The sequence below is a fragment of the Salmo salar genome, chromosome 05, assembly GCF_965601325.2.
Source record: "Salmo salar chromosome 05, fSalSal1, whole genome shotgun sequence".
Taxonomy (NCBI): domain Eukaryota; kingdom Metazoa; phylum Chordata; class Actinopteri; order Salmoniformes; family Salmonidae; genus Salmo; species Salmo salar.
Genome location: NC_138295.1, coordinates 87,199,895 through 87,225,021, shown reverse-complemented (window position 1 = coordinate 87,225,021; position 25,127 = coordinate 87,199,895). Strand labels below are relative to the sequence as shown.

The following is a 25,127-nucleotide window of genomic DNA, read 5'->3' as shown; positions in this document are numbered from 1 at the left end:
CCCAGTCATGTGAAATCCATAGATTAGGGCCTAATTTATTTATTTCAGTTGACTGATTTTCTTATATCAAATCAAATTTCAAATCAAATTGATTTATATAGCCCTTCTTACATCAGCTGATATCTCAAAGTGCTGTACAGAAACCCAGCCAAAAAACCCAAACAGCAAGCAATGCAGGTGTAGAAGCATATGAACAGTAACTCAGTAAAGTCTTTGAAATTGTTGCCTTTCAATATTGTAACGATCCTGGGTTTATAAGCGCGAATCCGCGCTCAATAACCCCATATACCTATAAACCATTATACTGTTCATATAAGGAAATATGTTCAGCTCGCTTGTCATTTCAGACGAGCACGCACGCGCATACTGTCTAGACGAGTTGGCTACTCCCCGCGCGGGACAAGCCGTACACTGGTCGCTGGAATCCTTGTATTCTGTTTTATACAGGAATATTGAATGAAAAATATCCACAGCATGACAAGGCCAACTCAGCAGTAGCCATGGTTACATCTATTTAGACGGATAAATTCACATTTTAGGAAGGAAGTGGACTCTTCTATGCAGACAGGTAAGAATAAAGGTGCATAGCTCATGTTAACGTTTGCTAACCAGATAACCTATTTTAGCTAGCTAGTAGCTAACATTAGTCCACGAACGTGTGGCTATGTAAATGTGTAAGACAAAATTGTCTTGTTCATGAATGATACATTGTGCATGTGAGCACCTGCTACCTAGCCCAAATGAGTGAACATTTTCAAACTGGTTGAATTAGCCAGGTAACGTTAGTACTTCAAGTTAACGTTAGCTGGCTAGCTAGCTAACCACGCCACGTCAGTTGTGAGAACAGCATTTGGGGCGAGTCGATCATTTCAAAGTAACAAGCACACACAACGAAAACTTGAGAAACAATCGATATCACATTCATTCATGACCCATGTTGGTTGGCATGACAGTGTCAGCAGAAATGCGTGCACTCAGGACGGGCGTCATTGTCGGAAAGTGTGGGTCTTTTTGGAGCCTTGTGTGGACTATTTTGAACGTTGCACCGACCACTAGTAGTACACTACACATCTGTCGCTATAGCGATTAGTGAATTCGTGCAGATGGTGACGTCTGGATTAACAGTAGTTCGGGTAAAATACCCGTATATTCTACTCCTCTTGCCCTCCTTTCCAACAATGTCTGTCTGTCTATCCACCAACCCAGCCCTTCATGTGCGCGCAGCCCAGTAAGCCAATGTAATCTGCCTTTCTACTCCAATTGATCCCGTGTACTATGACGCACCAGCTGTCGCCCAGCCCCCTTGGGTTGATTCTGGTTTCTGAACGGGAGTCATTTCCCTGACAACCACGCAACTTCATGCACTATTGATTTACCTCACTAGTCGAGCCAGGAAAGGTCTGAAAACACCCTCTACATGTCCTGTCTGTGTGTTGTTCTACGTTTACTTCTAGTAGATTCCAGAGTCTGTCAGATGGTGAATAACCAGAGTGAGGTGAGCAGCTGGGAGCACTGATGCCTGCTCTCCCTATTTGTGTCCAGAGGTGACTGAAGGAGGGAGGCATGTCTCTGCGGGAGTCCCCATTCCCCAACTGCTTTGTGGAGGGCCTCCATGCAGTGAGCTGGGGTCTCATCCTGCCCTGCTTCTGGTTCCTGGACCGCCTCATTGCCGTCTGCATGTCCACCAGCCTGGAACGCACCCAGCGGCAGGAGCAGGAGTGTTACCTCCACCCTCTCAAGGTGTTCTTCGGCTTCATCCTCTTCCTCACCCTCTTCCTGATCACGGCTCCCCTGGCCTTCCTGGGGTTCCTGCTTTGGGCTCCCCTCCAGGCCGCCCGAAGGCCCTTCTCCTACCACCAGGAGCCCCCGTCGAGACCAGCACCAGCCGAGGAGGGGGAGAGGAACCTGGGCTTTGAGGCAGGGGCCAACAAGGCCACTTTTGGTTTTGCTTCTGCCAACTTGTGCCTATTGCCGGACGGCATCGCGCGCTTCAACAACCTGGGGCACACGCAGCGCCGTGCCACCGCCATCGGCCGGAGCATCGTGCAGGGCGTGAACCGGCCACACATCCGCATCTTCGTGGATTCACCCAGTAGCTGTGGCACCCTCAGCCCCTCCAGTAGCCTGCTCCCCGGCCCCTCCACCACCAGCCCTGCCTCATACGGCGCTACAGACCCAGCATGCCAGCCACCACCCCAGGCCCATTCAGACGAGGACCAAGCTGACGGAGCGGTCCCAACAACGACGCCCCCCAAGCCCAGTGACTCAAACTATGTGGTGTACGAGCCCTGTGACGACACTGAGGAGTCTTCCCATTCTCCTGCCCCCGTCATCAACACCAACCACAACTCCAACCAGCAGGACCGGAAGGGCCACAGGAACCCTCCACGGGCCCTACGCACTCAGGGGGTCGCCCAGCGCGGTCAGGCTGGGCCAGACGACGTGCCCTGGGAGGTGTCCTCTCTCTTCCCGGCCAACGTGGACATCCTGTGTCTGGAGGAGGTGTTTGATAAGAGGGCAGCTGTGAAGCTGACCAACACCCTGGGGCCCCTGTTCAACCACATACTGTATGATGTAGGGGTGTACGCCTGCCAGCCTCCCGGCAGCTGCTCCTCCTTTAAGTTCTTCAACAGCGGCCTGTTCCTGGCCAGCCGTTACCCAGTGCTGGAGGCCCAGTACCACTGCTTCCCTAACGGCCGGGGGGAGGACGCCCTGGCTGCTAAAGGCCTGCTCTCTGCCAAGGTACCACTCACCACCGAGATCCTATTACTTACTAGAGAGGATGAAGTCAATGGGCTGATATTGGCAGACATTTTGATTAAATTAAGGAGAAATACAGTTCTAATTTATAATTCTATGCTACTCACTGTCATTATAGCTCTTGTCTTTCTCACCTCTCGCCTGCACTGAGTTTTTTCTGCTTATAATAACTGTGATATGTGGTTGTTTTTTCCTACTAACTTTAATTGAATGCACTGACTGTTAGTCTCTCTGGAGAAGAGTGTCTGGTAAATGACTAAAATGTAAATGTGGTGTCATCTGGTTGCCATTAACGCTCACACTGTATTGAGTTACTGTTGTCAGTTATTGTAATGATAACGGCCGCTCCATTTTACCATGGGTTAAACAACAACATCAACACAGTTCATACCCAGTAGGTGAAGTAATGGTTTGTGGGTGTTCCCAGGTGCTAGTTGGCCAGAATCAGAAAGAGAAGAAGCTGGTTGGATATTTTAACTGCACACACCTCCATGCACCTGAAGGCAAGTCATCTTCATTCATTTTTTTTTTACTTAATCAAAAATGGCCACCTCTTCTCTATTTACAGCACAACTTCTCACATAGCTCATTATAATTTAGCTACTACTGTACATTGCATTCCATTTACACTGTTTATGCACCCTGAGGAGGGCACAGTGATGCCGAAATACCCATTAAATGGCTGGGAGTTTATACATGGAGTGAGCGACTTTCTTTATTTTGATAGTTTATTCTCCGTTAGTCAGCACCTCCACACACTATTATTCTGGGTGTGCACCAGCTCATGTTTTTAATACTGTTTATGCACACCACACATTTATATACTGGGTTCCTGACATAGCTCACTGTAATATACAGTGTCTACTGCTGTACATATCACTCTTAGTATATATTTTTGGTGTATATATGCACAGATTGCATTTGTTTTATGATAGTGTTGTGTTGAGGTTCTGAACAGAGTAAAAACTCAAACGGACAACTAGATAAAAGCTCAAGCCACATTTATTCAACCCACTGGGTGCCTCAGCTGCAAGCACAACATACAAGTACATATCTATACCTTCTGACTAGGAGTCACCTCCTTTTATGACTAAGATAAACAATCCGTCTCTGTTGCTAGGCAGGAACTAAATCTGTTCCTCTTACTGATGTTGTCATGGCCCTGCATGAGTCTAGAACCTTCATTAGAGCGTGGAAGTGTGTGTGTGTGAGATAGGACTGCAGTTAGCTGGTCTCCAGAGACTTCTTTTCTCTTCAACTGTTGACCTTATTGAGTTGAGTTCCACATCCCTCCTGGTCCTAGATCCACAGCAACTGGCCTGCCTTGTCAGGAACTGAGACCTCCTTCCTTAGAAATATTACTATTCAGCAATAACATGTTTAAACAGACAAACTTTCTGTACTTCCCATTGTCTCGCTCAGTAACTTTCCATAAACAAAGTTCCTATTCTTCCTTCACTGACCCCTAACATACAGTTCTTTATACTTTTTATTCTTTATGTAAAGTAATCAATAAGCTCTAATATGGTGACAGGAATAAGTATATCTCAAGCCAGAATCTGACAGTTCATTGTTGATTTGTTATGTGTGTATTTGTTTGACATTTTACTGCCCTGTTAAAAGCTAGTAGCAGAAGCATTTCACTGCACCCACTGTAACATCTGCTTAACTCTGTACGTGACCAATAAACTACGCAGTAATTATCTGTCCAGCACCAGTCTCTCTCTGCTTCTATTGCAATGGAGTCAATAGTGTTGAGAGCTGATCCCTGTGTGTCCTGTGATTGGCTGAGCAGGTGAAGGGGAGATCCGCTGTGAGCAGCTCAACATGCTCACCAAGTGGATCCAGGAGTTCCAGGTGACCAATAGCAAGCCTGATGAGGTGGTTGTGTTTGATGTGCTTTCTGGGGATTTCAACTTCGACAACTGCTCACCTGGTACGTCTGTGTCCCAAATTGAAACTTATTCTCTCTATCTATAGTGCACAACTTTTGATGAGAGCCCTATGGGCCTTGGTCAAATGTAGTACACTATATAGGGAATAGGGTGTCAGTTTTGGATACCTTTCTGTCTACGTAGAGAGTACATTGTCTCTGCATGCAGTTTGTCTTCTATAGATGGGTATCTGTGGGCTTGATGTCATGCAACAGGTTTCCACATTGTTCCATGTTTCTGTGTGTTGGTCCTTGGTCAGATGACAGTCTAGAACAGAGGCACAGTCTGTTTGAGGAGTACAGAGACCCCTGCAGGGCCGGGCCGGGCCAGGAGAAGCCCTGGGTCATTGGTGAGTTGGACTGTTGCACGCTCTTTAGGCTGTGTCCCAAATGGCATCCTATTCCCTGTACAGTGTACTACTTTTGATCAGGGCCCGAAGGTAAGTAGTGTGCTATTTAGGGAATAGGGTGCCATTTGGGATACATGCCACATAGCCGACATACAGGCCTACAAGTCATTAGGAATGATCAAACATTTCTTGATGTCCTCTTGTGCACATTTGGGACATTATTAAAGTTTTTAACCTCTTGTATAGTCAGTCTCCTGTACAGGGCCCAGCCCATGTTTACCTATGTTGTCTGTTGTTTTATGTCGTGTAAGGAGTTTATTTGATCTTTTTTTTTTAGCAAGGCACATCTGTGGAAATCAACAAAACATTTTTTTTCCTCTGTTATATCGTTCAGGCACTTTGCTGGAACAGCCTACTCTGTATCATGAGGATGTAAGGACCCCAGAGAATCTTCAAAGGTATGCTATCCCTCAGACTGCATTCACTGGATGTAGTCAATGGGCCCTGGACGAACAACGTAGTGCACTACAACACATTGCAACCACTGGCCTCTCTAATCATTTAGAACACTAGTCACTTTAATAATGTTTACATTTTTTATATACTGTATTCTATCCTATTCTACTGTATCTTAGTCTATGTATTACTCATCTCATATCGTATATACTGTATTCTATCCTATTCTACTGTATCTTAGTCTATGTATTACTCATCTCATATCTATATACTGTATTCTATCCTATTCTACTGTATCTTAGTCTATGTATTACTCATCTCATATCTATATACTGTATTCTATCCTATTCTACTATATCTTAGTCTATGCCGCTCTGACATCGCTCGTCCAACTATTTATATATTCTTAATTCCATTCCTTTACTTTAGATTGTGTGTTAGATACTACTGCACTGTTGGAGCTAGAAACACAAGCATTTCGCTACACCTGCAATAACATCTGCTAAACACGCGTATGTGACCAATAAAATATGATTTGATATGGAATAAGGTGTCGTTTGGGACATGTCCTAAGTTCCCCTGATCCCTTCCCTGTCTCTAGGACCCTGGAGAGAGAGGACTTGAGGAAGCAGTACATTTCCTCTCCTGTGGCCCTGGACGGCTGTCCCATGGTCTACCCTGAGTTGGGTCAGCCCTGGGTGGGGCGCCGCATCGACTACATCCTCTACAGAGAGAGCTCCATCTCCAAGCACTGCCGAACTGTACGTGTTTCATACTTTTCCCCTCTCTGGTTAGCTAGCTAGGTTAGCTAACATGAGCTAGCTATCAGACACCTGCCTTCTAATTCAACTGTATAGAAGAGTTGACTTCCTTCATGTTCTCCTCTCCACACTCCTGACCTCCACCTGTGTTATTGAAATGATTGCTTGGAACACCACGAGGATGTGTTCTAGGAAATACAACAGCTGTGTCTGGCTGGCTGGCTGCAGGCGTCACAACAGCGTGTGCTGGCTGGCTGGCTGCAGGCGTCACAACAGCGTGTGTCTGGCTGGCTGGCTGCAGGCGTCACAACAGCGTGTCTGGCTGGCTGGCTGCAGGCGTCACAACAGCGTGTGCTGGCTGGCTGGCTGCAGGCGTCACAACAGCGTGTCTGGCTGGCTGGCTGCAGGCGTCACAACAGCGTGTGTCTGGCTGGCTGGCTGCAGGTGTCGCAACAGCGTGTGTCTGGCTGGCTGGCTGCAGGTGTCACAACAGCGTGTGTCTGGCTGGCTGGCTGCAGGCGTCACAACAGCGTGTGTCTGGCTGGCTGGCTGCAGGCGTCACAACAGCGTGTGTCTGGCTGGCTGGCTGGCTGCAGGCGTCACAACAGCGTGTCTGGCTGGCTGGCTGCAGGCGTCACAACAGCGTGTGTCTGGCTGGCTGGCTGGCTGCAGGCGTCACAACAGCGTGTGTCTGGCTGGCTGGCTGGCTGCAGGCGTCACAACAGCGTGTGTCTGGCTGGCTGGCTGGCTGCAGGCGGTCACAACAGCGTGTGTCTGGCTGGCTGGCTGCAGGCGTCACAACAGCGTGTGTCTGGCTGGCTGGCTGGCTGCAGGCGTCACAACAGCGTGTGTCTGGCTGGCTGGCTGGCTGCAGGCGTCACAACAGCGTGTGTCTGGCTGGCTGGCTGGCTGCAGGCGTCACAACAGCGTGTGTCTGGCTGGCTGGCTGGCTGCAGGCGTCACAACAGCGTGTGTCTGGCTGGCTGGCTGGCTGCAGGCGTCACAACAGCGTGTGTCTGGCTGGCTGGCTGGCTGCAGGCGTCACAACAGCGTGTGTCTGGCTGGCTGGCTGGCTGCAGGCGTCACAACAGCGTGTGTCTGGCTGGCTGGCTGGCTGCAGGCGTCACAACAGCGTGTGTCTGGCTGGCTGGCTGGCTGCAGGCGTCACAACAGCGTGTGTCTGGCTGGCTGGCTGGCTGCAGGCGTCACAACAGCGTGTGTCTGGCTGGCTGGCTGGCTGCAGGCGTCACAACAGCGTGTGTCTGGCTGGCTGGCTGGCTGCAGGCGTCACAACAGCGTGTGTCTGGCTGGCTGGCTGGCTGCAGGCGTCACAACAGCGTGTGTCTGGCTGGCTGGCTGGCTGCAGGCGTCACAACAGCGTGTGTCTGGCTGGCTGGCTGGCTGCAGGCGTCACAACAGCGTGTGTCTGGCTGGCTGGCTGGCTGCAGGCGTCACAACAGCGTGTGTCTGGCTGGCTGGCTGGCTGCAGGCGTCACAACAGCGTGTGTCTGGCTGGCTGGCTGGCTGCAGGCGTCACAACAGCGTGTGTCTGGCTGGCTGGCTGCAGGCGTCACAACAGCGTGTGTCTGGCTGGCTGGCTGGCTGCAGGCGTCACAACAGCGTGTGTCTGGCTGGCTGGCTGCAGGCGTCACAACAGCGTGTGTCTGGCTGGCTGGCTGGCTGCAGGCGTCACAACAGCGTGTGTCTGGCTGGCTGGCTGCAGGCGTCACAACGGCGCGTGTGGCTGGCTGGCTGCAGGCGTCGCAACGACGTGTGGGTCTGTTATTAATTCTGGTGTTATTACATCCTTTTCTTTCTCTGCGCTATAGGAAATCGAGGAGGTCACCTTTGTGACCCAGCTTGCTGGCCTCACCGACCACATTCCAGTGGGCCTGAGGCTCAATGTGTTCCTGGACTCCGACACTGCCCAGTCCGAATGAGTGACAACCCAAGCCTGAATCCATTTGGGGAGAAGGGAAAGATATGTACTTCATTCCAAATGGCACACTATTCCCTATATTGTGCACTACTTTTGACCAAAGTCCTATGGGTGCCATTTGGGATGTAGGCATCTACTATGCACCACACGGGTACAACAATAACTTGACTTTGTAATTGTTGCTGTGAAAATGAACAGACCAATGAAACATGCCTGGGGGTTATGTTGTGGATGAGCTGGCCTGCATCCTCAGTCAGAGAGATGGAATGTGCATCGCAAATGGCACCCTATTCCCTGTATAGAGATGGTAAGGCATCCCAAATGACTCCCTATATAGTGCACTACTTTTGACTAGAGTTTTATGGGGAATAACGTAGAGTTTTGGACAGTACCATTGTCTGGTAGCTGCTGGATTAAAACTGATATTGATTTGCTGGTGCTGCATACAGAGACCAAATCTAAGCTAAGTAATGACATGACTCACTGAGTTTTATTTATACATACATACATACATACATACATGTGGGCCTTTTCAGGTCAGGGGCATTGATAACTCACTTTTATACAGTCAATCTTAGTTTTGGTAAATTGTTGGTACTGAAAATAATATTTTATATTTTTTCACTCTGATTTCACGATAATGCGTGTGGAAAATAAATGATCTCACTGAAATGCACCAAATGTTTGAGTCTCTTACTGCATACAAGGGTGGTCCAAAAAATATTAGAAGAATATTTGCTGTGTGGAGGGGGTGGTGAAACTGATTAAACCAAGAACAGTAACACAGTTATATGGATACATTCTGAAACCTTTATAAGAAGTTGATTGTATGGGTTTCGAGAGCGATTAAATATTTAAATGTCATGTTTTATAGCTGAAACGAGAGCAATATTATTTGGTGTGCTACTTCAAAGTCCCACGTTAGGCGGCGGTAAAGCGCATCCAGGAGGAGAACTGTACGGAAGGAGGCGTAAACAGCGAAGAAACCACCTCAACCAATCAGAGTCCTGGAATCAAACACTTCCTGATTCTAGACAGTCCTTGGAAAAACAAACTATAAACACATGCGTTTTGATGGCAATGACACGGTAGTTAAATCATGTGTGTACTCAATTGTTCTAGGCAATTTCTCTCTCAGATACTTTCACATAATGTTCTTGGAGGGTATACCGGTGTCGTTAGAGGTGCGTCTTTAATTGCAAAAGCGCGACGCAGCACAGAGTTTTTATATCGACGTTACACATGTCTTGCCTCTCAACAAATACATCCACATCTCTCTGCATTTTACAACGGTATTAGAAGGTATTACGCCGATTTACATAATGAAGAGAATGTTTCAAAGTTGGACAGCCCTGGCAAGTTTCTGGCACAACAAGATGAATATGAGATGCAGAGCGACTCAAGCCAAAGTAAGTATAACTAAAATTGATTCAATCAGATAACTAGCTAGCTAACGTTAGTAGTGTAACGTTACATGGCTACAAGGCACCCAATTCAATTACAAAGTCATACTATCTGATCTAGCTAAGCGCCATACCTTCCTCTACGTGTTACAGCAGCATACCACCCTGCATCCCACTGTCGGCTTGCTTCTGAAGCTAAGCAGGGTTGGTCCTGGTCAGTCCCTGGATGGTAGACCAGATGCTGCTGGAAGTGGTGTTGGAGGGCCAGTAGGAGGCACTCTTTCCTCTGGCCTAAAAACTATCCAAAATGCCCCAGGACACTGCCCTGTGTAGGGTGCCTACTTTTGGATGGGATGTTAAACGGGTGTCCTGACTCAGGTCATTAAAGATCCCATGGCACTTATCGTAAGAGTAGGGGTGTTAACCCTGGTGTCCTGGCTAAATTCCCAATCTGGCCCTCATACCATCATGGTCACCTAATCATCCCCAGCTTCCAATTGGCTCATTCATCCCCCCCCATCCCCTGTAACTATTCCCCAGGTCATTGCTGTAAATGAGAATGTGTTCTCAGTCAATTTACCTGGTAAAATAACGGTATAAATAAAACGTTTGTTACGTGTTTTTCCGAAAGTGCACAACACTTTTCTGTAGACCAATTATAAAGCTTCATCTGGCTGAGTTTACTCACCTCCACCTCCTGTATGGAAGATATCCTGGGTGCCAGTCTGTTGGGCCATCATGCCAACTCCTTGTTACTCAAACATGGTTGGTATGACATTGAGTGACAGGGAGTTGGAATGATGTCTCCCAGGCTAGTGTATTACTTATGAATATATATATTTTAACCTTTATTTAACTATGCAAGTCAGTTAAGAACAAATTCTTATTTTCAATGACAGCCTAGGAACAGTGGTCTAACTGCCTTGTTCAGGGGCAGAACGACAGATTTGTACCTTGTCAGCTCGGGGATTTGAACTTGCAACCTTGCGGTTACTAGTCCAACACTCTAACCACTAGGCTACAGTGCCACCCCCATACTGAATGTGTGTTTAATGTGATGATCCTCCCTCTCCCCTTGCTGTAGGAAACCCGCAGGAGGACTTTAACATGGACGTGTTGGTGTCCCTGCTCCGCCAGGAGAATGCAGCAGACATCTGTGTCATCAAGGTGCCTGAGGACATCAAGTACACCGACTACTTTATCGTTGTCAGCGGGTCCTCCTCAAGGCACCTCCGTGCCATGGCCCTCTACGCCATTAAAGTGGTAATTCCTTTATTTGATCAATTGTAGGTTTGCAAAATTCCGGTAACTTTCCACAAATTCCCAGGTTTTCCAGATATCCTGGTAGGAAGAATCGTAGAATCCGAAGGGAATAAGCAGGAAACCTGGGAATTTCCGAAAAAGTTACTTGAATTTTGAAACTCTATTTGGAACATGCTGGTCAAAGCTGTGCAGCAAACGCATTTGGCACCACTGTGTTGTAATACATGTTTCATATTTTGGCAGTACAAATATATGAAGAAAGATGGGGACCCACATGCCAAGATTGAGGGAAAGGATGCAGAAGACTGGATGTGCATTGACTTTGGTATGTTTGATGATCTGGTGCTGGATTATAGTGCAGTAGGATGATCTGCTCCTGGTGCTGGATTATAGGGCAGTTGGATGATCTGCTCCTGGTGCTGGATTATAGGGCAGTTGGATGATCTGCTCCTGGTGCTGGATTATAGGGCAGTAGGATGATCTGCTCCTGGTGCTGGATTATAGGGCAGTTGGATGATCTGCTCCTGGTGCTGGATTATAGGGCAGTTTGATGATCTGCTCCTGGTGCTGGATTATAGGGCAGTTGGATGATCTGCTCCTGGTGCTGGATTATAGGGCAGTAGGATGATCTGCTCCTGGTGCTGGATTATAGGGCAGTTGGATGATCTGGTGCTGGATTATAGGGCAGTAGGATGATCTGCTCTTGGTGCTGGATTATAGGGCAGTTGGATGATCTGCTCCTGGATTATAGGGCAGTAGGATGATCTGCCCCTGGTGCTGGATTATAGAGCAGTTGGATGATCTGGTGCTGGATTACAGGGCAGTTGGATGATCTGCTCCTGGCGCTGGATTATAGGGCAGTTTGATGATCTGCTCCTGGCTGTGGATTATATGGCAGTTGGATGATCTTCTCCTGGTGCTGGATTATAGGGCAGTTGGATGATCTGCTCCTGGTGCTGGATTACAGGGCAGTTGGATGATCTGGTGCTGGATTATAGGGCAGTAGGATGATCTGCTCTTGGTGCTGGATTATAGGGCAGTTGGATGATCTGCTCCTGGTGCTGGATTATAGGGCAGTAGGATGATCTGGTGCTGGATTATAGTGCAGTAGGATGATCTGCTCCTGACTGTGGATTATAGTGCAGTAGGATGATCTGCTCCTGGTGCTGGATTATAGGGCAGTTGGATGATCTGCTCCTGGTGCTGGATTATAGGGCAGTTGGATGATCTGCTCCTGGTGCTGGATTATAGGGCAGTAGGATGATCTGCTCCTGGTGCTGGATTATAGGGCAGTTGGATGATCTGCTCCTGGTGCTGGATTATAGGGCAGTTTGATGATCTGCTCCTGGTGCTGGATTATAGGGCAGTTTGATGATCTGCTCCTGGTGCTGGATTATAGGGCAGTAGGATGATCTGCTCCTGGTGCTGGATTATAGGGCAGTTGGATGATCTGGTGCTGGATTATAGGGCAGTAGGATGATCTGCTCTTGGTGCTGGATTATAGGGCAGTTGGATGATCTGCTCCTGGATTATAGGGCAGTAGGATGATCTGCCCCTGGTGCTGGATTATAGGGCAGTTGGATGATCTGGTGCTGGATTACAGGGCAGTTGGATGATCTGCTCCTGGCGCTGGATTATAGGGCAGTTTGATGATCTGCTCCTGGCTGTGGATTATAGGGCAGTTGGATGATCTTCTCCTGGTGCTGGATTATAGGGCAGTTGGATGATCTGCTCCTGGTGCTGGATTACAGGGCAGTTGGATGATCTGGTGCTGGATTATAGGGCAGTAGGATGATCTGCTCTTGGTGCTGGATTATAGGGCAGTTGGATGATCTGCTCCTGGTGCTGGATTATAGGGCAGTAGGATGATCTGGTGCTGGATTATAGTGCAGTAGGATGATCTGCTCCTGACTGTGGATTATAGTGCAGTAGGATGATCTGCTCCTGGTGCTGGATTATAGGGCAGTTGGATGATCTGCTCCTGGTGCTGGATTATAGGGCAGTTGGATGATCTGCTCCTGGTGCTGGATTATAGGGCAGTAGGATGATCTGCTCCTGGTGCTGGATTATAGGGCAGTTGGATGATCTGCTCCTGGTGCTGGATTATAGGGCAGTTTGATGATCTGCTCCTGGTGCTGGATTATAGGGCAGTTTGATGATCTGCTCCTGGTGCTGGATTATAGGGCAGTAGGATGATCTGCTCCTGGTGCTGGATTATAGGGCAGTTGGATGATCTGGTGCTGGATTATAGGGCAGTAGGATGATCTGCTCTTGGTGCTGGATTATAGGGCAGTTGGATGATCTGCTCCTGGATTATAGGGCAGTAGGATGATCTGCCCCTGGTGCTGGATTATAGGGCAGTTGGATGATCTGGTGCTGGATTACAGGGCAGTTGGATGATCTGCTCCTGGCGCTGGATTATAGGGCAGTTTGATGATCTGCTCCTGGCTGTGGATTATAGGGCAGTTGGATGATCTTCTCCTGGTGCTGGATTATAGGGCAGTAGGATGATCTGGTGCTGGATTATAGGGCAGTAGGATGATCTGCTCCTGGTGCTGGATTATAGGGCAGTTGGATGATCTGGTGCTGGATTATAGGGCAGTAGGATGATCTGCTCTTGGTGCTGGATTATAGGGCAGTTGGATGATCTGCTCCTGGATTATAGGGCAGTAGGATGATCTGCCCCTGGTGCTGGATTATAGGGCAGTTGGATGATCTGGTGCTGGATTACAGGGCAGTTGGATGATCTGCTCCTGGCGCTGGATTATAGGGCAGTTTGATGATCTGCTCCTGGCTGTGGATTATAGGGCAGTTGGATGATCTTCTCCTGGTGCTGGATTATAGGGCAGTTGGAGGATCTGCTCCTGGTGCTGGATTACAGGGCAGTTGGATGATCTGGTGCTGGATTATAGGGCAGTAGGATGATCTGCTCTTGGTGCTGGATTATAGGGCAGTTGGATGATCTGCTCCTGGTGCTGGATTATAGGGCAGTAGGATGATCTGGTGCTGGATTATAGTGCAGTAGGATGATCTGCTCCTGACTGTGGTTTATAGTGCAGTAGGATGACCTGGTGCTGGATTATAGGGCAGTAGGATGATCTGGTGCTGGATTATAGTGCAGTAGGATGATCTGCTCCTGACTGTGGTTTATAGTACAGTAGGATGATATGCTCCTGACTGTGGTTTATAGTACAGTAGGATGATATGCTTCTGACTGTGGTTTATAGTACAGTAGGATGATCTGCTCCTGACTGTGGTTTATAGTGCAGTAGGATGATCTGCTCCTGACTGTGGTTTATAGTGCAGTAGGATGATCTCCTCCTGACTGTGGTTTATAGTGCAGTAGAATGATCTAGTGCTGGATTATAGTGCAGTAGGATGATCTGCTCCTGACTGTGGTTTATAGTGCAGTAGGATGATCTGCTCCTGACTGTGGTTTATAGTACAGTAGGATGATATGCTTCTGACTGGTTTATAGTGCAGTAGGATGATCTGCTCCTGGCTGTGGATTATAGTGCAGTAGGATGACCTGCTCCTGACTGTGGTTTATAGTGCAGTAGGATGATCTGCTCCTGACTGTGGTTTATAGTGCAGTAGGATGATCTGCTCCTAACTGTGGTTTATAGTGCAGTAGGATGATCTGCTCCTGACTGTGGTTTATAGTGCAGTAGGATGATATGCTCCTGACTGTGGTTTATAGTGCAGTAGGATGATCTGCTCCTGACTGTGGTTTATAGTACAGTAGGATGATCTGCTCCTGACTGTGGTTTATAGTGCAGTAGGATGATCTGCTCCTGACTGGTTTATAGTGCAGTAGGATGATCTGCTCCTGACTGGTTTATAGTACAGTAGGATGGTCTGCTCCTGATTGTGGTTTATAGTGCAGTAGGATGATCTGCTCCTGACTGTGGTTTATAGTGCAGTAGGATGATCTGCTCCTGACTGTGGTTTATAGTGCAGTAGGATGATCTGCTCCTGACTGTGGTTTATAGTACAGTTGGATGATCTGCTCCTGACTGTGGTTTATAGTACAGTAGGATGGATGATCTGCCCCTGACTGTGGTTTATAGTGCAGTAGGATGATCTGCTCCTGACTGTGGTTTATAGTGCAGTAGGTTGATCTACTCCTGACTGTGGTTTATAGTGCAGTAGGATGATCTACTCCTGACTGTGGTTTATAGTGCAGTAGGATGATCTGCTCCTGACTGTGGTTTATAGTGCAGTAGGATGATCTGCTCCTGACTGTGGTTTATAGTGCAGTAGGATGATATGCTCCTGACTGTGGTTTATAGTGCAGTAGGATGATCTGCTCCTGACTGTGGTTTATAGTACAGTAGGATGATCTGCTCCTGACTGTGGTTTATAGTGCAGTAGGATGATCTGCTCCTGACTGGTTTATAGTGCAGTAGGATGATCTGCTCCTGACTGGTTTATAGTACAGTAGGATGGTCTGCTCCTGATTGTGGTTTATAGTGCAGTAGGATGATCTGCTCCTGACTGTGGTTTATAGTGCAGTAGGATGATCTGCTCCTGACTGTGGTTTATAGTGCAGTAGGATGATCTGCTCCTGACTGTGGTTTATAGTGCAGTAGGATGATCTGCTCCTGACTGTGGTTTATAGTACAGTTGGATGGATGATCTGCCCTGACTGTGGTTTATAGTGCAGTAGGATGATCTGCTCCTGACTGTGGTTTATAGTACAGTAGGATGATCTGCTCCTGACTGTGGTTTATAGTGCAGTAGGATGATCTGCTCCTGACTGTGGTTTATAGTGCAGTAGGATGATCTGCTCCTGGCTGGTTTATAGTACAGTAGGATTATCTGCTCCTGACTGTGGTTTATAGTGCAGTAGGATGATCTGCTCCTGATTGTGGTTTATAGTGCAGTAGGATGATATGCTCCTGATTGTGGTTTATAGTGCAGTAGGATGATCTGCTCCTGGCTGTGGTTTATAGTACTGTAGAATGATCTGCTCCTGACTGTGGTTTATAGTACAGTAGGATGATCTGCCCCTGACTGTGGTTTATATTACAGTAGAATGATCTGCTCCTGACTGTGGTTTATAGTGCAGTAGGATGATCTGCTCCTGACTCTGGTTTATAGTGCAGTAGGATGATCTGCTCCTGACTGTGGTTTATAGTACAGTAGGATGGATGATCTGCCCCTGACTGTGGTTTATAGTGCAGTAGGATGATCTGCTCCTGACTGTGGTTTATAGTACAGTAGGATGATCTGCTCCTGACTGTGGTTTATAGTACAGTAGAATGATCTGCTCCTGACTGTGGTTTATAGTGCAGTAGGATGATCTGGTCCTGACTGGTTTATAGTACAGTTGGATGGTCTGCTCCTGACTCTGGTTTATAGTGCAGTAGGATGATCTGCTCCTGACTGGTGGTCGTGGTGATCGCCCGACGTGGAGGCAGTAGGATGATCTGCTCCTGACTGTGGTTTATAGTACAGTAGGATGATTGCTCCTGACTGTGGTTTATAGTGCAGTAGGATGATCTGCTCCTGACTGTGGTTTATAGTACAGTAGGATGATCTGCTCCTGACTGTGGTTTATAGTGCAGTAGGATGATCTGCTCCTGACTCTGGTTTATAGTGCAGTAGGATGATCTGCTCCTGACTGTGGTTTATAGTGCAGTAGGATGATCTGCTCCTGACTGGGGCGTGGGCGCTCCGCCTGGTATAGTGCAGTAGGATGATACTGCTCCTGACTGTGGTTTATAGTGCAGTAGGATGATCTGTCTCCTGACTGTGGTTTATAGTACAGTAGGATGGTCTGCTCCTGACTGTGGTTTATAGTGCAGTAGGATGATCTGCTCCTGACTCTGGTTTATAGTGCAGTAGGATGATCTGCTCCTGACTGTGGTTTATAGTACAGTAGGATGATCTAGTGCTGGATTATAGTGCATGGAGATTAGAATAATTTACTGAAATAACACACTGATGGTCTCTAGAAATATTACACTGATATATTTTCTCTGGATATGTGGTTAATAAGGTAAGGTTATTACATTTATGTGAAAATGTCAATTTCTTACTTGCTAATCCTATTGCTCTCTCTGTCTCCCTTCTCTGTCTCCCTTCTCTGTCTCCCTTCTCTGTCTCCCTTCTCTCTGTCTCCCTTCTCTCTGTCTCCCTTCTCTCTGTCTCCCTTCTCTCTGTCTCCCTTCTCTCTGTCTCCCTTCTCTCTGTCTCCCTTCTCTCTGTCTCCCTTCTCTGTCTCCCTTCTCTGTCTCCCTTCTCTGTCTCCCTTCTCTCTGTCTCCCTTCTCTCTGTCTCCCTTCTCTCTGTCTCCCTTCTCTCTGTCTCCCTTCTCTCTGTCTCCCTTCTCTCTGTCTCCCTTCTCTCTGTCTCCCTTCTCTCTATCTCTGTCTCCCTTCTCTCTGTCTCCCTTCTCTCTGTCTCCCTTCTCTCTGTCTCCCTTCTCTCTGTCTCCCTTCTCTCTGTCTCCCTTCTCTGTCTCCCTTCTCTGTCTCCCTTCTCTGTCTCCCTTCTCTCTGTCTCTGTCTCCCTTCTCTGTCTCCCTTCTCTCTGTCTCCCTTCTCTCTGTCTCCCTTCTCTCTGTCTCCCTTCTCTCTGCTCTCTGTCTCCCTTCTCTCTGTCTCCCTTCTCTCTGTCTCCCTTCTCTCTGTCTCCCTTCTCTCTGTCTCTGTCTCCCTTCTCTCTGTCTCCCTTCTCTCTGTCTCCCTTCTCTCTGTCTCCCTTCTCTCTGTCTCCCTTCTCTCTGTCTCCCTTCTCTCTGTCTCTGTCTCCCATCTCTGTCTCCCTTCTCTCTGTCTCCCTTCTCTGTGTCTCCCTTCTCTGTGTCTCCCTTCTCTGTGTCTCCCTTCTCTGTGTCTCCCTTCTCTGTGTCTCCCTTCTCTGTCTCCCTTCTCTGTGTCTCCCTTCTCTGTGTCTCCCTTCTCTGTGTCTCCCTTCTCTGTGTCTCCCTTCTCTGTGTCTCCCTTCTCTCTGTCTCCCTTCTCTCTGTCTCCCTTCTCTCTGTCTCCCTTGTCTCTGTCTCCCTTCTCTGTGTCTCCCTTCTCTCTGTCTCCCTTGTCTCTGTCTCCCTTCTCTCTGTCTCCCTTCTCTCTGTCTCCCTTCTCTGTGTCTCCCTTCTCTGTGTCTCCCTTCTCTGTCTCCCTTCTCTGTGTCTCCCTTCTCTGTCTCCCTTCTCTGTCTCCCTTCTCTCTGTCTCCCTTCTCTCTGTCTCCCTTCTCTCTCTCTCTGTCTCCCTTCTCTCTGCTCTGTCTCCCTTCTCTCTCTCTGTCTCCCTTCTCTCTCTCTGTCTCCCTTCTCTCTCTCTGTCTCCCTTCTCTCTCTCTGTCTCCCTCTCTCTGTCTCCCTCTCTCTGTCTCCCTCTCTGCTCCCTCTCTCTCTCTCCCCCTTCTCTCTGTCTCCCTTCTCTCTCTCCTTTCCTCCCTGTAGGAAGGATGGTGGTCCACTTCATGCTACCAGAGACCAGAGAGGTGTATGAACTGGAGAAGCTGTGGACACTACGTTCTCTTGATGAACAGTTGAGCTCCATCCCCGTTGAGACGCTCCCAGAGGACTTCATATATGGAGCCCATGTCAATGTCACCAAGTGACTCAACAATTAAACAACTGTTGAGACTGGAGTGTTATTTATTGAAAAGAAGAGACACTGAGTCTGCTTCCTAAATGCCACCCTATTCCCTTTATAGTGCACTACTTTTGACCAGACCTATTCCCTTTATAGTGCACTACTTTTGACCAGAGTCTTATGGGCCCTGGTCAAAAGTAGATTACACAATAAGTGTCTTACAATCATGGTTGTTAATGTTTGCACTGGAATGTAGCTAGGAGTTTAGGGTGTTTTTGTGTGTGTTGATGTGTTGATGCAATGGGGGTGGGGGATTCGGTGGCAATGGTTGTTTGGGCATTTCATCAGAAGACTGAATTTTATTAAAGAATTCATTTCAAAAATACTTTTCTTAAGATATTGTATTGTTCATGATGACTCCTGGCTAGACACACATTATTACATTCAGTAGATGGTAACAATGACATCATCTGGTGTAGAGCTTATTATATGAACAACAGAACAATTGTTTGTTGGCTATAGTCAGTGTATAAAGCTAAACAAAATATGGTCTTGTGCAGCTCCTTGTAACTTAATGATCAGTGGTGGAAAAAGTACCCAATTTTCATACTTGAGTAAAGATAGCTTAAGAGAAAATGACTCAAGTGAAAGTCACCCAGAAAATACTACTTGAGTAAAAATAACTTAAGCGTCAAAAGTAAAAGTATAAATAATTACATTTAATTTACGGAAAGCCAGGGGTGTGGTCCAACACTCAGACATGATTTACAAACGAAGCATGTGTTTAGTGAGTCCGCCAGATCAGAGGCAGTAGGGATGACCAGGGATGTTCTCTTGATAAGTGTGAGAATTAGACAATTTTCCTGTCCTACTAAGCATTCAAAATGTAATGAGCACTTTTGGGTGTCAGGGAAAATGTATGGTGTAAAAAGTACATTTTCTTTAGGAATGTAGGGAAGTAAAACCTGTCAAAATTATCATTAGTAAAGATACCCCCACAAAAATGACTTAAATAGTACTTTCAAGTATTTTTACTTGAGTATTTTACACCACAAAAAAATTATGTTGATGCAACAAACTTTCATGTCCAATAACAAACGTACCTTTATTTACACAGTATGAAGTACTGTACCATATTTTTCGATTTTTTTATTTCACCTTTATTTAACCAGGTAGGTAAGTTGAGAACACGTTCTCATTTACAACTGTGACCTGGCCAAGATAAAGCAAAGCAGTTCGACACATACAACAACACAGAGTTACACATGGAGTAAAACAAACATACAGTCAATAATACAGTAGAAAATAAGTCTATATACAATGTGAGCAAATGAGGTGAGATAAGGGAGGTAAAGGCAAAAAAGGCCATGGTGGCAAAGTAAGATTTTTGTAGTTCGTTCCAGTCATTGGCAGCAGAGAACTGGAAGGAAAGGTGGCCAAAGGAGGAATTGGCTTTAGGGGTGACCAGAGAGATATACCTGCTGGAGCACGTGCTACAGGTGGGTGCTGCTATGGTGACCAGCGAGCTGAGATAAGGGGGGACTTTACCTAGCAGGGTCTTGTAGATGACCTGGAGCCAGTGGGTTTGGCGACGATTATGAAGAGAGGGCCTGCCAACATAAGCGTACAGGTCGGAGTGGTGGGTAGTATATGGGGCTTTGGTGACAAAATGGATGGCACTGTGATTGACTGCATCCAGTTTGTTGAGTATCAACTATTATAAACTGGGTGGTTTGAGCCCTGAATGCAGATTGGCTGACAGCCGTGGTATATCAGACCCTATACCATGGGTATAACAAAACATGTATTTTTACTGCTCTAATTACGTTGGTAACCAGTTTATAATAGCAATATGACACCTCGGGAGTTTGTTGTATACCACGGCTACGGGCTGTATCCAGGAACTCCGCGTTGCGTCAGGTTTAAGAACAGCCCTTGGACATGGTATATTGGCAATATACCACACCCCTCGTGACGTATTGCTTTAATATGTACTGCACATTATTTACACCTGCTAAGAGACCCACTGTAGAGTATGACAGAAAAAAAAAATCTTCGCGCGTGCCCGTTTTTTCATGAACGGCTTGACCTCAGCATGAATTTTCTATAAGTGCATACATTTTTTTCGTTTAAAGCATATCAAGATCCGAACAGGTGAGATTATTAGGTTGACCTACTGTAATAAAACAAATATTTTTGTCTGTTTCCACGGTAACTTCATGGACAACATCTTTTTTTAGAACAAATTACTTCTCCAAAAACTTTTCTAGATGTATAGATTTGATGTTGGCCTCGCCAGGGAGCCGTAGCCATGCATACCAGCGCATCTTCATGTTGTGTTTTTTACGTCATAGCCAATCAACCTATAAACATAGACCAATGAACGATGGACGGTGAGTATAGTCTTTTTTTCTGTCGTCTAAATATTTCTATAACTATCCACTTAATTATGGAAAATATCCTTCCCGTATTAATACTGGTTTCATTTAATTTTAGTGGAGCTTGTTGGAGTAACACACGTTTTGGATGCCATCACGTTTTGGGCACAGGTAGCTAGCTAGCTACACGTAGCACATCCCACTATTGAATTAATTAACGTTAGAACTTTGGTTGAACATTTCACCTGTTGATTGGTTCATTTGATTTACACAAGAACACCCAAGAAATGTAACCCAAACATGTACACACAGTATACCCACATGTCTGTTTGTTATGTGTTGTAGAATGTCAATGACGATCAAGCCATTGAAAACATAAGAAATGCCTTGGCAGACAAATGCCCAACAGCCCAAAGGTTACTTGGAACTCCCAATCCTCAGAAGGTAAAGAAAGGTAGAAGCTAGACTTGGAGAGATGGAGAAGAGAGAGAGAGAGAGAGACCATTATCATTGGATTCATACATTGCATCCATCTTGTGTTTGCGTCTAGATTTATGGGGCAGTCTTCTCAGAGGACAGCTGTTGGTACAGGTGCAAGGTCCTGCAGCAGACTGATAATGTGAGTCAATGAGTGTCTGGATACTACCCACATGGCACCCTATAAAGTGCACTACTTTTGACCAGAGCCCTTTGGGGAATTTGGGACATGCTGACCATCTCGCTGTCTGGAAAAGCCTACAGTACATGATGTGAGGGGGCTTATCAATGTATCATTGTGGTTCATACCTTCATTCTGACACAAGCATGATCTGTCAGTATCCACCTGAGGCTGTGCTGATGAGATCCTGCTTTGGAAGTGAAGTGGTTAGACAGGTAATAGATTTAGACAGATTTGGAATTGCAGCTGGTGTATAACCCCCCCGGGCCATAACACTGCAGGCTGTTTAGTTTATCTCAGGATGATGTTGTGCTGACTGACGTGAGGAGGCTGTGGTGATGACTGACGTGAGGAGGCTGTGGTGATGACTGACGTGAGGAGGCTGTGGTGATGACTGACGTGAGGAGGCTGTGGTGATGACTGACGTGAGGAGGCTGTGGTGATGACTGACGTGAGGAGGCTGTTGTGCTGACTGGCGTGAGGAGGCTGGCTGTTGTGCTGACTGGCGTGAGGAGGCTGGCTGTTGTGCTGACTGGCGTGAGGAGGCTGGCTGTTGTGCTGACTGACGTGAGGAGGCTGGCTGTTGTGCTGACTGGCGTGAGGAGGCTGGCTGTGGTGCTGACTGATTATGTATCCAACTTGTCTTTAAAAGAAACATTGTTTCCAAATGGCACCCTATTCCCTATAGTGCACTACTTATCCCTATAGGCCCTGGTCAAAAGTAGTGCATTATATAGGGAATAGGATGTCATTTGGGATGCAGACTGACATTCCGATCTCCATCTTGTGTCCAGTTTCACGTGTCCTACATTGACTATGGGAACACAGAGTTCATCAGTCGGTCAGCTCTGGTGGAGCTGCCAGGGGAGCTACAGTCACCTTGTCTGGCCAAGAAGTACAAGTTCTGGGGCTTCAATGTGTCCACTGACCAAGACTCAGCACATTTCCTGCAGGTACTCTGTTCCTCTCCATGTCATTAATGTCTATGTCTCACAAAATAGGATTCTTATCTCAAGGGTTAGTGTTTAGTATTTGGTGTCATATGTGTGTGAATGGGTTGACACATTGTGATGTATTTTGAATAGAGTCCTTCTGCTCACAAAATGTGCATTGTCTTGTTTTGCTCTTTAGGGAAAGGCCTTCCTTCAGAATCTGATCTATGGGAAGAAGGTCCGCATCCAGAAGAAGTCTGTCTGCTTCGACGGGACCGTCCTGGTCCAGGCTTTTCAGGGAAACCTGGACATCGGTGAAGAGGTCCTCAAACAAACCTCTCTGTTATGTCCTGTAAGGAGTTTTTATGACTCAAGGCACTTGAAAACTGACAATAAAATGCTCTCTTAGGTTTTGAAGATGAAGTTTGCCAAGTTCACCCTCCCAGGGAGTAACCGCGAGAGCCCCATGTCTGTACGGGCCCTGCAGGAGTCCCATTGCCTGTGGCCTCAGCGGGTGTTGGATTGGCCTGGCCCCCAGGGGGATGGGGACATGCCTGGCTCTACAGTCTGCATGCCCAAACTACGGCCTGCTTTCCCCGACCAGAGTCCCCTTTCAATGAAGTAAGATACCTGTCTGTCTGTTCCGCTCGGATAATTGGACCCGTGTGGCTCAGTTGGTAGAGCATGGTGTTTGCAACGCCAGGGCTGTGGGTTTGATTCCCACGGGGGACCAGTACAAAAAATAAAATGTATGCATTCACTACTGCAAGTCGCTCTGGATAAGAGTGTCTGCTAAATGACTAAAATGTAAAATAATGAAGTAAGACACCTGTCTGTCTGTTCCGCTGGGATAATGAAGTAAGACCCCTGTCTGTCTGTTCCGCTGGGATAATGAAGTAAGACACCTGTCTATCTGTTCCGCTGGGATAATGAAGTAAGATACCTGTCTGTCTGTTCCTCTGGGATAATGAAGTAAGACACCTGTCTGTCTGTTCCTCTGGGATATTGAAGTAAGACACCAGTCTGTCTATTCCGCTGGGATAATGAAGTAAGACACCTGTCTGTCTCTTCCTCTGGGATCCCAAGGACTGGAAATGTTTTGTTCCAGCCCAGCACTAGCACAGCTGATTCAACTAATCAAGAGCTTTGCGAGTAGTTGAATCAGGGGTGCTAGCAGTGGCCCATACTTTGACTTTTTCACTTGAAATTACTAATCCTGTGGTGTGAATGGTATTGGGAGATCGGGAGATCCATAGATGAACGAGTAAACTCCCACTGCCTTCCGTTCTACTAGCTAACACGCAATCATTGGAAAATAAAATTGATGATCTTCGATTATCCTACCAACGGGACATTAAGAACTGTAATATCTTATGTTTCACCGAGTCGTGGCTGAACGACGACACGGATAATATAGAGCTGGCGGGATTTTCCATGCACCGGCAGAACAGAGACGCTACCTCTGGTAAGACGAGGGGTGGGGGTGTGTGTCTTTGTCAATAACAGCTGGTGCGCGATGTCTAATATTAAAGAAGTCTCGAGGTATTGCTTGCCTGAGGTAGAGTACCTTATGATATGCTGTAGACCACACTATCTACCAAGAGAGTTCTCATCTATATTATTCGTAGCCGTCTATTTACCACCACAGACCGATGCTGGCACTAAGACCGCACTCAACCAATTCTATAAGGCCATAAGCAAACAAGAAAATGCTCATCCAGAAGCGGCACTCCTAGTGGCCGGGGACTTTAATGCAGGCAAACTTAAATCAGTTGTACCACATTTTTACCAGCATGTCACATATGCAACTAGAGGGAAAAAAACTAGACCACCTTTACTCCACAAACAGAGATGCATACAAAGCTCTCCCCTGCCCTCCATTTGGCAAATCTGACCATAATTCTATCCTCCTGATTCCTGCTTACAAGCGAAAACTAAAGCAGGAAGTACCAGTGACTCGCTCAATACGGGAGTGGTCAGATGACGCGGATGCTACTCTACAGGACTGTTTTGCTAGCACACACTGGAATATGTTCCGGGATTCCTCCGATGGCATTGAGGAGTACACCACATCAGTCATTGGCTTCATCAATAAGTGCATCAATGAAGTCGTTCCCACATTGACCGTACGTACATACCCCAACCAGAAGCCATGGATTACAGGCAACATCCGCATCGAGCTAAAGGCTAGATCTGCCGCTTTCAAGGAGCGAGACACTAATCCGGACGCTTATAAGAAATCCCGCTATGCCCTCAGACGAACAAACAAACCAGCAAAGCGTCAATACAGGATTAAAATGGAATCCTACTACACTGGCTATGACAGCAGGAGCAGTAGAGATACTCTCAATGATCGGCTATGAAAAGCCAACTAACATTTACTCCTGAGGTGCTGACCTGTTGCACCCTCGACAACTACTATGATTATTATTATTTGACCATGTTGGTCATTTATGAACATTTGAACATCTTGGCCATGTTCTGTTATAATCTCCACCCGGCACAGCCAGAAGAGGAATGGCCACCCCTCATAGCCTGGTTTCTTCCTAGGTTTTGGCCTTTTCTAGGGATTTTTTCCTAGCCACCGTGCTTCTACACCTGCATTGCTTGCTGTTTGGGGTTTTAGGCTGGGTTTCTGTACAGCACTTTGAGATATCAGCTGATGTAAGAAGGGCTATATAAATAAATTTGATTTGATTTTGATGTGGCAGGGCTTGAAATCTATTGCGGACTACAAAGGGAAAC

At 46.9% G+C, this 25,127-nt stretch overlaps 3 protein-coding genes across 6 annotated transcripts in view; all 3 read left to right on the top strand.

Moving 5' to 3' along the window:
- The first annotated feature begins 336 nt into the window (after positions 1 to 336).
- Positions 337 to 8,880, top strand: LOC123724062 (sphingomyelin phosphodiesterase 5). 4 transcript variants are annotated; one of them, XM_045719218.2, is made up of 8 exons: positions 337 to 568; positions 1,543 to 2,742; positions 3,188 to 3,263; positions 4,556 to 4,696; positions 4,954 to 5,043; positions 5,438 to 5,501; positions 6,101 to 6,260; positions 8,090 to 8,880. In XM_045719218.2, the coding sequence occupies exons 2-8, from the start codon at positions 1,564 to 1,566 to the stop codon at positions 8,198 to 8,200; spliced, it is 1,821 nt and encodes a 606-aa protein (XP_045575174.2). In that variant the 5' UTR covers positions 337 to 568; positions 1,543 to 1,563; the 3' UTR covers positions 8,201 to 8,880. The 4 variants fall into 4 exon arrangements, with proteins under 4 accessions (XP_045575174.2, XP_045575171.2, XP_045575173.2 ...); XM_045719215.2 differs by having other exon boundaries at positions 338 to 568; positions 1,455 to 2,742; XM_045719217.2 differs by having other exon boundaries at positions 343 to 580; positions 1,458 to 2,742.
- A 355-nt stretch (positions 8,881 to 9,235) lies between these two features.
- Positions 9,236 to 18,792, top strand: malsu1 (mitochondrial assembly of ribosomal large subunit 1). The gene is given in 4 exon segments (NM_001141515.2): positions 9,236 to 9,608; positions 10,687 to 10,865; positions 11,109 to 11,190; positions 18,279 to 18,792. Coding segments are annotated over 4 exon segments (732 nt in total). The 5' UTR covers positions 9,236 to 9,298; the 3' UTR covers positions 18,440 to 18,792.
- A 1,740-nt stretch (positions 18,793 to 20,532) lies between these two features.
- Positions 20,533 to 25,127, top strand: part of LOC106577404 (serine/threonine-protein kinase 31) — a 33,901-nt gene continuing 29,306 nt past the window's right edge. The window contains exons 1-7 of the mRNA XM_082974953.1: positions 20,533 to 20,807; positions 20,911 to 20,963; positions 21,138 to 21,236; positions 21,343 to 21,411; positions 22,245 to 22,403; positions 22,582 to 22,704; positions 22,792 to 23,003. Coding sequence (XP_082831079.1) covers positions 20,801 to 20,807; positions 20,911 to 20,963; positions 21,138 to 21,236; positions 21,343 to 21,411; positions 22,245 to 22,403; positions 22,582 to 22,704; positions 22,792 to 23,003 — 722 coding nt within the window. The 5' untranslated portion in view covers positions 20,533 to 20,800. The remainder of the gene's footprint in view (positions 20,808 to 20,910; positions 20,964 to 21,137; positions 21,237 to 21,342; positions 21,412 to 22,244; positions 22,404 to 22,581; positions 22,705 to 22,791; positions 23,004 to 25,127) is intronic.